Consider the following 14099-nt stretch of genomic DNA (forward strand, 5'->3'; position numbering starts at 1 on the left):
CGTGAAATCAAAATTAATCCTGGAAAGTTTTCAACATTTCTGGAATGTTTCCGAAATTAAGAATATATAAGCATTCAAAGCTTGCAGCTCATCACTTCCGCCAAAATGGATCAACGATTTTTTTGACGTCACCTCGTACTTCGGCTTCTCATCAAATTTTCTGACCAATCAAATGCTCTCTAAGCCGAAGCGCCCGCCCCCTACACTATAAATAGACGCTGAAGCTGCAGCTGAAATCGGTCACTTGTTCACAGAATTAGTATTTTCTGTACGGTGAATGGCACGTAATGCAATATATAGGAGACAGGGAACGATTCAGACAGTATAAATATGCTTTACATTGGGGCGAAAGAAGTCTGGTTTCGCGCTGTTTCACATGAACTGCCGCACCGCACACACAGTCTGCTCCAGTCCAGAGACACGATAGGAGCAGATCATATGCACGAATCAGCGCAGACCACAAAATGTATCAGACCCATTTGAATTCTACACCGAATGGTATATTTTATAATGGATGAGATGTGTGGCTATCATACCCTGTCAAACGTGGCTTTAGTTTACAGAGCTCAACAACAGCGCTGCTGCGCTAGTCAGCTGTGATATAAACGAACGCTATTGGCTATTTTAAAAAGAGGCAGGGCTGCATGATATGTCCCGCCCTGTCTTCCTGTTTTAGTTAAAATTATGTCAACACATAGAATAATGGTGTTTCAAAGCACTTCAGTGGACCTGTAATTCCAGACTCAAAACTCATCTGTTTAGCTGTGCATTTACTGAATGAGCGCTGTGCTACGTCCGAACTGATTGCACTATATTTTGTATAACTGTTTTAATTAATTTTAAATTAATAAAATTTATAAATTCCTTGTTTTTATTGTTGTGATTATTTGTTATGATTATTTTAATTCCTTTTATGTAGAGCACTTTGAATTACCATTGCTTATGAAATGTGCTAAATAAACTTGCCTTGCCTAATTACTATTAATAAGCCAAACTGTCAGGATCCTGGAGTAATTCTTGTTTTTTTTCTTTGTTATGTCTTGTGAATTGTTTCACTTACTCTTGTGTTTCCTTTTGTTAGTTATAAGTGCTGTCGGCAGGCCACGAACACGTACGGGTCTCCCGAGTTGGCTGACCTGATCATGTGATCAATAAATGAGCGGCATCTGTTCCTAATTTTCTTTCTCTATATTAACTCCATTCCATTTTGTTGCCAAATCATTTTGAGCTTTTTGCTTTCTTTTGTTTTCTTCTGTGATTTGTGCTCAGACCAGTATCTATCACCACTCATCGGCTCATGTTATTTCAGTTTTGAATCTTGACATTGCGCCATTGGCATTTGTAACTCCGAGAATTCCTAAATGGAGAGTTGTTGTTTTTTTCTCATTCTGGAGCTGTTTTCATCTCATCGCTCTCCTGTGGATTCTATGGTTTATTGTCATGGAAGTCTCGTCCATGTCCATTTCATGTTTGGCATGAATGTTTTCTACCAGTTCCTTAATAACACTTATTTTGATTATTTCATCAACTTAAAAAAATGTTTGTAATATTGTGACTGTGACAAATTGTACATAGTTTTTTTTTTGCCACTTTGGAGCCCCCTACAGAAATAGTATCACTAACACTATACACAAGTGGTATCACTTGTCTGTATTTGTGGTAAAACTGCTGCCTAAAACAGATTATTTCCTGGATGTCAGATTTTCGAATTTGTTGCCTATGCGATTTTGTTTTATTCAATAGCTACTCTGCCATCTGTATTTGCTAAGTACCTTTTAGTAGGGTCATTCACTCAGAACGCATTTTTCATTCCACTGCGGTACTTTTCCATTATATTTCAAACTACATGCGCTACTGACGTCTTTGAATTTGTGCTTGAATGCTGCGCTCGTCTCAGGTCTTTATAGAAGCTTGTCGCGCATAATACATCATTCTAAAACACGGCGCTCAAGTTCAAAGAAATTCAGCTTCTAAAATCATGTCTCTAGACCTTGTGGTTTAAAAAAAAACACTCGCAACCAAAACACTATCTGTGTGAACCCAGTATTCTAATAGTAGTGGGCAGGTTTGTTCACGGCCCGACAAATACGTGAATGGGCCACATATGTTTTTTTTAACTTTGTGTTATGTCATCACCCCCTTTCGTTACCTCAGCCGCCTCCTCATCAGTTCTGCGCTGGCGCCGGCTCTGTACCAATAACAATGTAATAGTGACTAGTATAGCAAAGGAATAAGACTAACTGAAAAGATAAATATAAAACAACAGTAAAATAGTAAAATATAGATACAAGCTTTAATGAACAGGCTACGTGTTAACACGGCTTGCCACACAAACAGCTCGTTGGTCAAACGCTGCCCTGATGCGATGAAAACTAATTACATGCTTATCAAAGTAAAATGTCTCACATATATTGAAATGACAGTTTCCAGTGGTCTCTCGGGGGTTTTTTTTCCCCCCACCTCCCCTGAGCAATCACATGGGAGATGTGACCGCACCATTCAATCTCAACCATTCATCTCTCACTCGCTCTGCCTACCAGAGTCACCTTCACTTAGAAACATGCCATCAACTAAAAGTGTTCCTTGAGAATTTGTCTATTTTAAGGAAGTGTCTGCACTAGTACAGCGGAAAACCTCACGCTGTCGTTTGGCAGATGTTAAACGACGATGTGTAAACAGTGGGCACTTTGTGCCGTGTCGCGTGAGATCTGAAACAAGCTGCTTATTTTCACCTGATCGTGCTTCACGGGCTCCTTGGAGATGAAGAGGAGAGACAAGCTGAAAATCCCCTCCCTCACTTTGGAGTAAGCTCAAATATATGTTTTTTCGTTATTCAAATGTTGGTGATGAATTATTTACTCGCGACGGGGGAAACCCCTCGGAACTGGTAAGTTGTGAGAGACGAGGCGACCGCGACAGCGGCGAATTTGTACAAAAGAATCCTATCGTTTATTACTTTTTCTTCCATTCCTGTGTGTTTTATGGTTGGTACTGATGTAAACTAAAGAGTGAACTATAAGTAACGAAGTGTCGCATTCACACAGTGTTTGCTGTACGGAAGAAAATGTTGTAGCCTTATACGGGACACACTGGGGTTTTAAACGATAAATGTGTAACAATAAATATTCAAATACCTCACTATGGATTAAATTGATCATTTTGTGACGAGACAGAACATTTCCTTTTGTTTCATGCGCATTACCCAAACATACAGTCAGGTTCTTAAACCTCAAAACCCAAAATGAATAATTTCGTTAAATGTCATGTATGAATAACAACAGCCTACACTCTTAAAAATAAAGGTGCTTCATGATGCCATAGAAAAACCATTTTGTCTAAATGGTTCCATAAAGAACCTTTAACATCTGAAGAAACTTTCTGTTTCACAAAAGGTTCTTTGTGGTAAAAGAAGGTTCTACAGATTATAAAAAGGTAAGAAAGAGATGGTTCTTTAAAGAACCTTTGACTGAATGGTTCTGTGTGGAACCAAAAATGGTTCTTCTATGGCATCGCTGTGAAGAACCTTTTGAAGCACCTTTATTTTTAAGAGTGTATGTAGACTATACAGTTCATGGCTTCCTCTGTTTCAGCTAGTTTGTACACTGTAGAAAATGATTGAAGTTTTAATGGAAAAAGAATGCTACAGTAAAACAATATTTACAAAACAAACATTTTAATATATCTAAGAGCACATTACATGTAATTTTACAGTAAAATTTATGTTTTTTTACACAAAAAGTATGAATGACCTTATATTAGAAAATTATATTTAACAAAGTGCATGTACTTTTACAGTAAAATATTGTTAAAATAAATTTGTAAGTAAAAATATAAGACGCCATGTAATTTACAATGGGAAAAACAGTAAAGGTTGTGATGCATTATGCTTTACATTTAATTCAATTTTTTTTCTTATGCGTTACTTATTTTTGATGTTACGTCTTATGTTGTTTAATGTTTATTGCATTTATTTTAGTTTCACATGTGTTACCCTAATAGTGCTTGCGTACTGTCTATACAAATATTGGCGGTTTATGGATAGGCCCACTTGTTTTTACTGTATTTTTCGAAAACAACCGTTTTTCAGTAAATGTAACAGGACTATTCTTTGTTTGCCATTCCCTACCAGTCAGAATTGTATTCACTACAATCTCTTACTGCGAAATGGTTTTTTATTGGAATAGTTGCGCATCATGTTGCATCACATTACAGTTTAATACTTTAGGGGTTTGCAGATGTGCTTTCTATTGAGTGAACGCTCTAATCACACTTTCAGGATCCTACTATGAGTCAAGCTTTTAAGTGAGAACACGAGTCTGAGTGTTCTGACACTCTCCTTATCGCATCCCTATCGTTCTCTCAATGTTTTCCTGCCTTTCTGACACTTGCTTCTGCCTTCCTTCAACATGATCACTGCGGCTTTCCAACCCTGTCCTCCCACTCTGAGCACGGAGTGAATATATCCGACCCCACAGCCCACTACATTTTCAGTCCCAGTGTGTAGGAGCCTTGCTTCAGCAAAAGCATCTCCAAATATGATTGAGGATTAACTGCTGATTTATAGGGATTTTAAGCTTTGGGTTCCAATAGCACTGCATCGTATCTATAGGAACATACCAAGCGCTTTATCAAACACTGCATATTCTGAAAGCAAATGCACAGACAATGGTTGAAAGCGGCATAACATCAGATTGTAAAGCACAGGGGGGTAGTATTCACAGTTGGGTCGTCTCCAGTTTTCTCTCTTCACCATGATAAGATCTTCACACTTCTAGAGCGCTTGTTGCTATCGGTTGCAGTGAGAATATACAAACTACCAGCCCTATAGGCAGCCCTATTTGTACAGTCATGCATATTTAACGTTGCAGTTAGCTTTTAGGTCACCACGATACAAATTTGATATGCAAACCAAAGTTCATCAAAGTTTGGCTCATGCACTTGGGGGGATATTTTAGTGCAAAGTATAGAATGGTCAGTACTAAAACAGCACATTACCCTCATCAAGGTCACAATAATCAATACCTGTCTTAACTGGCTTCCGCTAACAACATGCCTCACGTCTATTTTGATTTGGTCCATTAATTCTGCTTTCAGTTTGACATGTAAATACCTGTCGGGTTAGCCTGAATATGTTTTAGGCTACTCGGCTGATGACAACATTGAATGGCACGAAGGAACATGAGAAATTGTGCTTCCTGCAGCTAATGGCCTTATCTTGATGCCTCTAATGCATTTTGTGGAACTGAAAGTTATGGTGGCAGTGAACAGTAAATGACTTTGACGGCCACACATTAAAGTAATTTACTGAGCTTTTATGCTGGAAAACACCTGCTTCCTGCAGGACCAGACTGAAAAGTGTTGACAAAAACGGCGGAAATTTGAGATTATATGGTTTTATGTTGATAGAACTCTTGTAATAATCCAGTGCGTATGCTGTCATATCTCTGATTGTATAAAACATGTTGCACGCATTAGCTGTTCGTCATACATGGTGCATTCCATCTCATCTCCTGTGACATTTTCCATCAGGATAACTGCTAATAGTGGAAATTATGTAATTTAAAGATGCTGTAAGTGAAGTTAGCCACCTTCGCCAGACTAAAACAGAATGTCTCCAACTATTCATCCAAGTCCAAGTGCTGATTGGCTAAAAAAAGTGCAGCTATGCTCAGATTTTTTACTGTTTACAAAGGAGTGATAGTAAAGACTTTTATACAGTAAAGATTTATATATGATATAAATCAAATAAATGCTGTTCTTTTGAACTTTTTGTTCATCAAAAAATCCTGGAAACAGTGGTCACATATTCCACAAAATATTAGGCTGTTTTCACTATTGATGTAAATAAGAAGTGTTTATTGAGCAGCAAATATTAGAATGATTTCTAAAGGATCATGTGATGCTGAAGACTGGAGTAATGATGCTGAAAATTCAGCTTTGCATCACAGGAATAAATTACATTTGTATACAAGTATAAAATATAAAAAAAAAAAACAGTTATTTTAAATTGTAATGATATTTGACAATATTACTATTTTTACTGTATTTTTAATCGAATAAATGCAGCCTTGGTGAGACTTCTTTCAAATACATTTAAACTTCTTCCTGACCTCAAACTTTTGAACACTAGAGTATATCCATCAGACACCCCAACTTTTAATGCATAATATTAAAAGAATGGCTTACAGCAGCTTTAAGATGGCCTTTTTAGAGTCCCTCATTCATTCATTTGTGTCATGTTTCATGTGTTGCTTGCAGCACCATAATGTCACTTAATGAATCCTTAAAGCACTTTAATTTGCAATGCTGCTGAGAGCATGAAGAAACGCCATCAAAAATACAGTCCACATGCACTTAGTCAGAGCGCTAATGCATGTAAACGTGTCTTGCTTTTCAGTTTGTCACCCAGCCAGAGCCCCATCATCCTGAGTCCATGCAGTCCAGGCAGCCCCTGCAGTCCTTTACAATCCCTTCATCCCTGGAGGTAAGACAGGCGATTCACACGCCAAAACATTACATAAACCTGCTCCGGTCCTACAGAGAGACAGAACTCCAGTTAGTCAGCATGACAGACACATCTTATTGATTGTTTTCTCATTTAATGGGACCTACACTCATATGTGTATGTAAAGCTCATGTCATGTATGATTCATATGGATAAAAGTACCTGAGCACATGGGATGTGCTTGACTGATTTTGGTGCTGTTTATCTCCTTTTTTAAAATCCCCTGCAGACGGATTATGCAATATGAGAGTATTAATTGTATAATTCGATTGCACGTGTCAAACAAATATATTTTAGTATTTTATATAATATATATGAAACAAGCCTGAAGCCCATACTGTCTGCCACATGTGTGTACTTGATTTTTCATCAAATAAAACTCAATGGACCGTTTTTGTAATTTTACTCACAAGAAGAAATGTACACATTTTTAATCATTAATTATACATTATATTTGATGGTCTGTTTTGACTAACTCTCACAAGAAAATGTAATGCCACTTGAAAAAAAAAACACTTGTTAGGTCACTAAACATGAAAAAAAGTAATTTAGAGGATGCATAGTTGATATTTCTATGACAAATACCAACAAAAATATAAAAAGTAATAATAATTTACTAAAAGTTTTTTTATGTATCATGTATATTACATGAGCTCTCACATGAAGATTTGACGTCACTGAGAATGCTTATAGGTCATACCATCTTTGAGATTCACTAAATACCTTCCATAATATTCACTTAACATGCATATATTTAGAAGATGCAGAGTTGATATTTCTATGACAAATTCCAACAAATAAATTTAAAAAAACTTTAAAAAATATCATTTTTAAAAGAAAAATATATATTTTTTAATTTATATATAAATATATACATATATATATATATATCTAGATTACCTTTAACCTAACTCGTTTATCTTTAAATAGGATAATATTACCTTATTGATATTAAAATGCAAGGAAAATATTCCATTCATTGTTATTAAGAACATAAAGTGAATTATCATTACATTATGTCAAGGTTTCCCAAACACTTCGTGAAGGAACTGCAGGGTGTTTGTGAGTTTAATGAAAAGCTAATAATTAATCATAAAAATGTAAAAATTTAAATAATTCATTTAAAATGAATGACATCAATCAAAATAACATTTACTAAAAAATAAAATATTTGTTTACCTGCATGTCATGTAGGCATTTTAGAAAGGAAATTTAAAAAGACGAAAAGAATTAGGGAGTATCAATAAATATAATTTATTGCTATTGTGTGAATATTATATGTAATCAAGTAGGCTAATCAATAAAAAGTAACTGTAGTCTGATTAAAGTGTAATTTAATCTAATTACAAGTACTAAACTTTTGGAATCTGATTACGTAATCCAGATTACATGTAATCAGTTACAACCCAGCTCTGTATTTCTATATATTAATTTTGACTAGCTCTCACGTGAAGATTTGACGTCACTGGGGAAATGCTTATGTTTGGTCATACCATCTTTGAGATTCACTATGTCTTCCATCTAATTCGCTTAAAATACAAAAATATATATTTTGAAGATGCAGAGTTACTATTTCTACGACAAAAACAAAGGGACATCTTTTAGTCAGACCCAGAGCTATCACTCGGCTTAGACTCCGAGTCAGACAGACCCCGACGGTGGTTGGCAACGACTAAGATGTGAATGGAGCAGAGATGGGAGGTAGTGACGTAGATTCCGGAAGTGAGCAGGAGATGGAGGAAGGAATGTTTGGTGGGGGCGGCTTTAGTCCACTAAAGCTGGACTGTAGTGGAAAAGCGAAAAAGAAAAAAAAAAAAAGGATTAGATCGGGATTCAGGATCGGATAGTGATAGAGAGAGTCGACAGGTCAGGAGGAAAAAAGAAGAGTATAAGGTAATGATTAAATTCTTAACGGATTCACTAAATATGCTCAATCCAATCAGAATAAACAAGGCGCTGAAGTAAGCAGTAAAATTGAAAATGCAAAAATGTTGTGTGATGGTAGACTGCTGATTTTTTGTAAGGACAGCAAACAACAAAAATCCGCATTGGGACTGAAATCTGTTATGGGAATAAAAATTACCAGCAATGTCGTGGAAGAAAAAAAAGTGGATTAGAGGAGTAATAACAGGTATTCCTACGGACATAAGTGAAGAAACTATCAAAAAGAATCTGACAGGAGCAGAAGTGATAAATGTGAAGCGACTGAAGATGATATAGAACAAAGAGAGGATAGATAGCCAATCTATTATGATTCATTTTGGAGAGAATCGATTGCCCAGTAGGGTATTTCTTGGATTTATAAGTAATGCAATTCGCCTTACATTCCGCCTCCGACAAGATGTTTTAAATGTCAGAGGTTTGGGCATGTGGCAGCGACTTGTAAGGGGAAACAGCGATGTGCCAGATGTGGTGGAGACCACGAATACGGCAAATGTGGACAAGGAGTGGAACCGAAATGTTGTAACTGTGGTGGTGCACATAGTGCTGGTTATGATGGATGTCAGGTTAGGAGAGAGGCTGAAGAGATTAAAAATAAAAAAAATTATGGAGGGAATAACATATGCAGAAGCCTGCAAAAGTGTTCGGTCTAAAAAAGGTAGTGCAACAGCAAGAACAAGAAAAGAACAGTGTAGGAGAGGAGAGGAGCAGTAATCAGTGTAGAGTGAAAGAGTCATCTTTGATAGTGGATAAGGTTTCCTTCATTGCTTTTATTGCGGAGGTTATAAACTGTTCAGCGCAAACTGAACGTAGATCTGAGAGAATTAGAATCATTATGAGAGCAGCTGGGAAATACTTGGATGTGGAGGGCATGACAGCAGATCAATAGATAACATCTAAAGGTACAGACTACAAATTCTCAAGCAGCATGTGGTGCGTTGTACTGTAATAATGTTAATAATTCTTCAGTGGAATGCTAGAAGTATTATTGCGAATAGTTTGGAATTTAAGAAATTTATTGATGATTTGGATGAAAAGCCTCAAATAATATGTGTGCAAGAGTCATGGCTCAAACCCCATTTAAAGTTTGGATTGTACGGGTATTCGGTAATAAGGAGAGATAGAGAAGTTGGAAATTGTGGTGGGGTGATAACTTTCATTAAACTAGGTATAGGATTTAGAGTTGTAGATATAAGTACAGAATATGAAACATTGGTGGTGGAGGTGTGGGATGGGAATCAGAGAATAAGAGTTATTCATTTTTACAATCCATGTGAAAAGTTAAGCAAAGATATTTTAGGAAAGATAGGGGGTGAGGGAGATTTTAATGCACACATTATGGGGGAATACAAGCAATGATAGTAACGGATATATTATGGAGGAAATACTCGACAACAATCATTTGGTTTGTATAAATGATGGAAATTATTCAAGAATGGATGCTATTAAAGGGCATTACTCTGCAATTGATTTGACAATTATGTCTCAAAATTTGGCTAAGCATAGTGTATGGAAAGTTTTAGATCAAACATCTATGGGTAGTGATCATTTTCCTATTTTGAGTAAAGTAGGAGTAGAGGTAACATCGGTTAATATTGACATAATTCCAAGATGGAAATTCAAATCAGCAGATTGGGACAAATGTAAAGAGATTTGTGAGGATAGATTTAAAGGGGTCATATGATGCTATTTTAAAGATCATTATTTTGTGGTGGCTGCATCAACACTACTGCTGTTCCATGAAACCACGCCTTCTTTCTTTGCGTGCACATTTGGGCGGCATTATGCTAATATTTCCACATAGTGATGTAGGTATGTGGGGGCGTGTTAGAACAAGGCGTTTTAGGTAGGTGTGGTTGACTGTGTGTGGGAGACTTTAGTCTTTGCAACTTTACAGATCTTCTTTATGCACAAATAGCTTGTAACACTCCAAAGAGAAAGGAAAACTTGAAATCGCTTCATATGACCCCTTTAAGGAATTAGTTGGGTCAATAGAACATGAGTTAAACTGTAAAAGTAGTGAAATTTGGAGTAAAACTGCAGAAGTAGTAATAGGAAAAAGTAAAGGAAGAAAGAAAAAGAAAGCGGTACCATGGTGGTCTGAGGACTACAGTATGGCGATCAGAATAAGAAATTGATTATTAAGGAAAGTAAGGAAGACTCGTTTGATGATTTATATTTCGTACAAAAGAGCTCAGGCTAATGTTAGGAAAGTGGTTAGAACAGCAAAAAGAAAACATTGGAGAGAATTTTGTGATAAAATAGGAGGGAAAATAGAAATAACAGAAATGTGGGGAATAATTAGGAAGATGGGTGGGATCCAGAGGTGTAATAATATTCAAGGAATAGTTAGCGAAGGGAGATTATTGCTGACGGTGAAAAAGCAGAAGTCTTAGCAAAATCATTTGTGAAAGTGCATAGTAATGGAAATATTTCTAATGAAATGAGGAATTGCAGAGAGCAGAATTTGAGGAAATATCCAAAATTGTTAGATAGAAAAGATAATGTTGAAGGTACAATTAATATACAATTTTCAATAAAGGAATTTAAACAAGCATTAATGAATGTAAGACATACATCACCTGTGATGGGAAGGATGAAATTTGTTATGAATGGATTAAACATCTCTCAGATACTTCTTTAAATATTATATTAAGTCTATTTAACAAGATATGGAAAGAAGGAAATTTACCAACTGCATGGAAACAGGAAACATTTACAAAAGTAAAGGATTGCTAAATATATAACAAAGTGGTTTTAGGAAAGGTCGAAGAACTATAGACTCAATGATTCATCTTGAAAATGATATTAGGAAAGCACTAGTAAATAAAGAAGTAGTAGTTGGGGTATTTTTTGATGTTGAGAAGGCCTATGATATGATGTGGAGGGAAGGTTTACTAATTAAATTGGTTAATGGTAGATTATATAACTGGATGATGAGTTTTTTAATGGATAGGACAATACAAGTTTGGGTGGGAAAATCATATTCAAAAATGTATTCAACGGAAAATGGAACCCCACAAGGAACTGTATCTAGCCCAATACTTTTTAATATAATGATGAGTAATGTGTTTCCATAAATAAGTAACCTGAAATAAGTAGAGCAATTTATGCAGATGATGGAGCGTTATGGAAGAGAGGAAGAAATGTAAATCATGTAGAAAGAAAAGTCCAGGAGGCTATAGATGAATTAGGAAAATGGGCAAACTGTTGGGGATTTAGATTTTCATTTTCTAAAACTCAAGTAATATGTTTTTCTAGAAAGAGACAAAATCCGAAGGTTACTTTAAAAATATATAACCAGAAGTTAGAGCAGGTTTCTGGGGTTCGATATTTGGGACTATGGATGGACTCGAAGTTAACATTTGGAATTCATATTCAAAAAATAATTGACAAGGGCATTAATATATTAAGATGTCTGGCTGGAACAGATTGGGGAGCTAGTCGACAACCTCTTTGGAGATTATACTGTGCTCTGATAAGATCAACAATAGACTATGGTAGTTTTGTATATTGCTCTGCATCAATGGAAAAAAGAGGAAAAAATTGACATTATACAATCTCAGGCATTAAGAATTTGTTGTGGTGGATTCAGGACATCCCTAGTGACATCTTTACAAGTAGAAATAGGAGAAATGCCATTAGAATTTAGAAGAATGCAAGTAAGAATGGTGTACTGGATTTCAATTAAAGGTCATGGCGAAATGCATCCAGTTAAAAAAGTCCTGGAAAAATGTTGGGAGTATGAATATTCAAAGCTATGGAAAGTGGAAAATGGTGGAAAGCTATGACTGGATAGCAGATAAAGAGGCACAGAGAATGGGAATAAATGAAATTGATGTAAGTCCAACGGTAGTATTAGCTACTGTCCCTACATGGTTATATACGTTACCAGTAGTTGACCTTCAGCTGAAAAACATAATTCTGGAAAAACAAAAATATATGTCAAAAGGAGTTGGCAGTGAGACAATATATGGACATGGAGTATAATCATCGTTTACAAATATATACAGATGGCTCAAAAGACCCAGCGTCAAATCGAAAACCTTCAGCTGTTGTCGTTCCAGAGTTAAATTATACAAGTAAAAGGATCACAGATAATTTATCAGTTTATACGGCAGAGATGATTGCAATTATGTTAGCAGTTCAGTGGGTGGAGAACTTGAATCATAAAAATGTGGTAATATGCTCAAACTCATATTCGGTGTTAACAAGTATAATGTATGGCAAATCTACATCAAGAGAAGATATACTAATAGAAATCCTTCACTCAACATTTAGATCACAAAATCAAGGAAATTGTTTTTATTTTGTATGGGTACCGGCTCATGTTGAGGTGGAAGGAAACGAAAAAGCAGATATTTTAGCTAAGAAGACCTTAAAAAATACAGAAATAGGACTTAGTATTCCTTTAAGCAAATTTGAAGTTAAAGGAATAGTAAAAAGAGCAATTAAAGGTTCATGGCAAGAGGTGGGATAAGGAGGGAAAGGGAAGACACTTGTACAGAATTCAAAGAGAAGTAGGTCATAAGAGAGTGGTTTGTGGAAATAGGAGGGAAGACGTGGTTAGGTCACGTCTCTGTATAGGTCATATACGGCTCTCAACCATTCCTTAAAAATTATTGGGAAACATGAGTAAGGTTTATGTAACTGTAAAAAAACAGAGACAGTAGAGCATGTTCTGTTAGAATGCACCAGATATAAAAATGAAAGGTTAAAACTAGAAAATCAAGTCAATAGGTATAAGTAGTTTGTCAATTCAGAATTTATTAAGAAATTCATCACAAGTTTTCAAGATATTCAAGATGAATTTCCTTTTCTGTTCTTTTTCTATTTTTCTTTCTTGTGTTACCTATCCACCTTATTTTTCAATGCGGAAGTAAGCCGTTTTCTGTCAATGTGCGAGACTTCCAGTTCATTAGCCGCTGTAGGGAAATAATGAGAAGAATAACAACAAGCAGTAAACGGTAAAACGGTTTGCATTACAAACCAGTGTGTTCATAATTAAGATAATACATGAAAATAATATGGTAAGACACCAGTTTGAAATATCAAGCCGCAAAACAAGCTGTTTTGTACAGCTAATAATAGCTGGAAGCGGATGAGACCAGAAGCAAGACACATTAAATTTACAAATGGCCTCTCCCGCTTTTTTATGGGAAAAATAAGGTGGATATTACACTCCTCATTGATGCTCCACACTCCATCTCAGAAGGTGGCGGAAATGCACTATAAGTTAGTTTGCCAACCGCCACTGACGAAAGAAGAAGGCTTACCCTGCGTCTCAATGTTCATACTATCCATCCTAGTATGTGAGATTAGAATAAGTGTGTCCCAAAGCATAGTATGTCGAAAAGAGTAGGGGAGAGCGGGGCACAAAGTAACACTTTTTGACTTTCTCAAATTGTGTAAATCCACATGGGGTTCAGAGTATCATTTTTTTTATCCACAGTAATTTCACACTTGTCTAGTACAGTGTTTCCCAACCTTTTTTTAGTCGCGGCACCCTTTGGAAATTTTAACAACTTTGTGGCACCCTACAAAATTAATTTTGTCACAATATTAAAATTTCTAACTTCGATATGATAATTTGAAAAGTATAGATATTCGGTACAGCAGGGAAGAACTGCAGAATATAATGTCATACAGATAT

The 14099-nt window shown here is 35.9% G+C and overlaps 1 protein-coding gene and 1 long non-coding RNA gene across 2 annotated transcripts in view; one reads left to right on the forward strand and one right to left on the reverse strand.

Moving 5' to 3' along the window:
- Window positions 1–2559: 2559 nt before the first annotated feature.
- mast3b (microtubule associated serine/threonine kinase 3b) overlaps window positions 2560–14099 on the forward strand; it is a 59276-nt gene continuing 47736 nt past the window's right edge. Inside the window, exons 1-2 of the mRNA XM_016443797.1 lie at window positions 2560–2804; window positions 6398–6484. Coding sequence (XP_016299283.1) covers window positions 2761–2804; window positions 6398–6484 — 131 coding nt within the window. The 5' untranslated portion in view covers window positions 2560–2760. The remainder of the gene's footprint in view (window positions 2805–6397; window positions 6485–14099) is intronic.
- LOC107656101 (uncharacterized) overlaps window positions 6700–14099 on the reverse strand; it is an 8668-nt gene continuing 1268 nt past the window's right edge. The window contains exons 2-3 of the long non-coding RNA XR_001630526.1: window positions 12339–12370; window positions 6700–6728 (exon numbers count right to left, since the gene is read on the reverse strand). This is a non-coding gene — a long non-coding RNA (uncharacterized LOC107656101). The remainder of the gene's footprint in view (window positions 6729–12338; window positions 12371–14099) is intronic.

Source organism: Sinocyclocheilus anshuiensis, unplaced genomic scaffold, assembly GCF_001515605.1.
Source record: "Sinocyclocheilus anshuiensis isolate Anshui unplaced genomic scaffold, SAMN03320099.WGS_v1.1 scaffold51, whole genome shotgun sequence".
NCBI lineage: Eukaryota > Metazoa > Chordata > Actinopteri > Cypriniformes > Cyprinidae > Sinocyclocheilus > Sinocyclocheilus anshuiensis.